General features: G+C 45.4%; 1 protein-coding gene across 1 annotated transcript in view; it reads right to left on the bottom strand.

The window, feature by feature from the left end:
- LOC107576710 (phosphatase and actin regulator 1-like) overlaps window positions 1-811 on the bottom strand; it is a 4,158-nt gene extending 3,347 nt beyond the window's left edge. Inside the window, exons 1-2 of the mRNA XM_016262853.1 lie at window positions 598-811; window positions 5-128 (exon numbers count right to left, since the gene is read on the bottom strand). Coding sequence (XP_016118339.1) covers window positions 5-128; window positions 598-796 — 323 coding nt within the window. The 5' untranslated portion in view covers window positions 797-811. The remainder of the gene's footprint in view (window positions 1-4; window positions 129-597) is intronic.
- Between the last annotated feature and the right edge of the window lie 1,000 nt (window positions 812-1,811).

The raw sequence follows: 1,811 nt of genomic DNA, 5'->3' as shown, positions 1-1,811 counted from the left end.
AGACTGCAGTCGCTCCTCATCCGTCTTTACAGGTAAGATGTTCTTATCCTGCAGATCTCTCGGAGACGGTCTGTTACTCAGCTTCACTGCCAGAGAGTCCTTCCTCAAGATCTTCAGGGCCAGTGAGTCTGAACGCAGACACACACAGACACAGACACAGGCACAGGCACAAACACAGACACAAACACACGCAGGCACAGACACACGCAGGCACAGGCACAGGCACACACAGACACAGACACACGCACAGACACACACACAGACACAGACACACACAGACACAGAGACACAGACACACACAGAGACACACACAGAGACACAGACAGACACAGAGACACAGACACACACACAGGCACACAGACACACACAGGCACAGACACACACAGGCACAGACACACGCAGGCAAAGACACACGCAGGCAAAGACACACACACACACACAGACACAGACACACGCAGGCAAAGACACACGCAGGCAAAGACACACACACACAGACAGACACAGACACAGAGTGAGCCCTGACTGCCTCATTACAAAAGGACAAATCAATGAATCTGCCATAACCCACCAGCAAACACAAACGATTTCAAGACTAACTTGTAAAGAGCGAATCGTCGTCATCGTCGTCCTCCTCCTGCTCTTCATCCTTATACATGCTGGGCAGGTCCTCGTAGTCAGACTCGTTGGGGATGTTCTCTTTATCATCGTCGCAGTCGATCACCACGGCCGGGAGAGGAGCGTTGTACTGACCCGCGTGAACCGCAGAGCTGCAGGAACACAACACACCAGCGGTCATGTGACAGCAGAGACTTCTGGGACAGATACTCGCTAGGATGATCTCAAAGCATCTGTGATACACGCTTCACCGTACATCACACATCCACCAAACACTGAGACGTTAAAGCTGATGAAGAGCACTGAATTAATCAGTGTTTTGAACAAATTGAGTGAATAATTCAATGACTCATTCATAGAGTCACTTTCCATCACCTACTGGTGTATCCGTGTAACTGCAGAAAGAGTCTGCAATGTAAAATCCCTCCTCTAACACACAGACAGACAGACAGTCTGTCTGAACACAGATGAATGCAATGCAGTGAAACCTGTTACATCAGCACTATTAGACACTTATCGGCCAATCAGACTCCAGCACCTCAACTAAATGTTAAGATATAAGCTACTCAGGCTCATTGGAAATACGTGCCTCTACCCATGTATCTGCCAAACTCAAAAAATGTACCTATACGTACAAATCGCTGCAGTTTCCAGATGAAATGAACACTAGAAGCAGCAAAACTCACACAAAATCTGATTTACAGGGCCAGAGTTGATTAAGAAAGCCTAATTTTCACTCAATTCCTTGCACAATACTATGTTATGACCTCATCTATTTTAACATGCTGCGAGATTTGGAAACTGATACTTTTGGATATTAGTGTTACATATACAGCTTCCTATGTATGGGTTTTCTAACACAGCAGGTTTGCTCCGTAGTGTTGCACTTGTGATGTGAAGCACTTCGGTATGAATCCCGCGAAACTAGCGTTCAACAAAATCCACATGGAAGTTAAAATGGCATGGTTGCATCAACAAATGCGTTTTTATGTCACTTTTTTTTATGGCATTTGTTAACACTATTGGGTAGGTTTAGGTGTAGTGGGAATGTTATTTTCCCAACACGTTAGAGCACATAGTCACATATTGAATGTACATTTTAGTGCTACTCACTTTGAAACTTCCATGAAAGTGCAATAAGGCACGTAACATTGCTTTTGCAGAAGCGTCACCACAAGCACATATTTTCAGTGAGC

Source organism: Sinocyclocheilus grahami, unplaced genomic scaffold (genome assembly GCF_001515645.1).
Source record: "Sinocyclocheilus grahami isolate Dianchi unplaced genomic scaffold, SAMN03320097.WGS_v1.1 scaffold4201.1, whole genome shotgun sequence".
Taxonomy (NCBI): domain Eukaryota; kingdom Metazoa; phylum Chordata; class Actinopteri; order Cypriniformes; family Cyprinidae; genus Sinocyclocheilus; species Sinocyclocheilus grahami.
The sequence above is the reverse complement of the archived record's forward strand: the minus strand, read 5'-3'. Positions and strand labels throughout refer to the sequence as shown.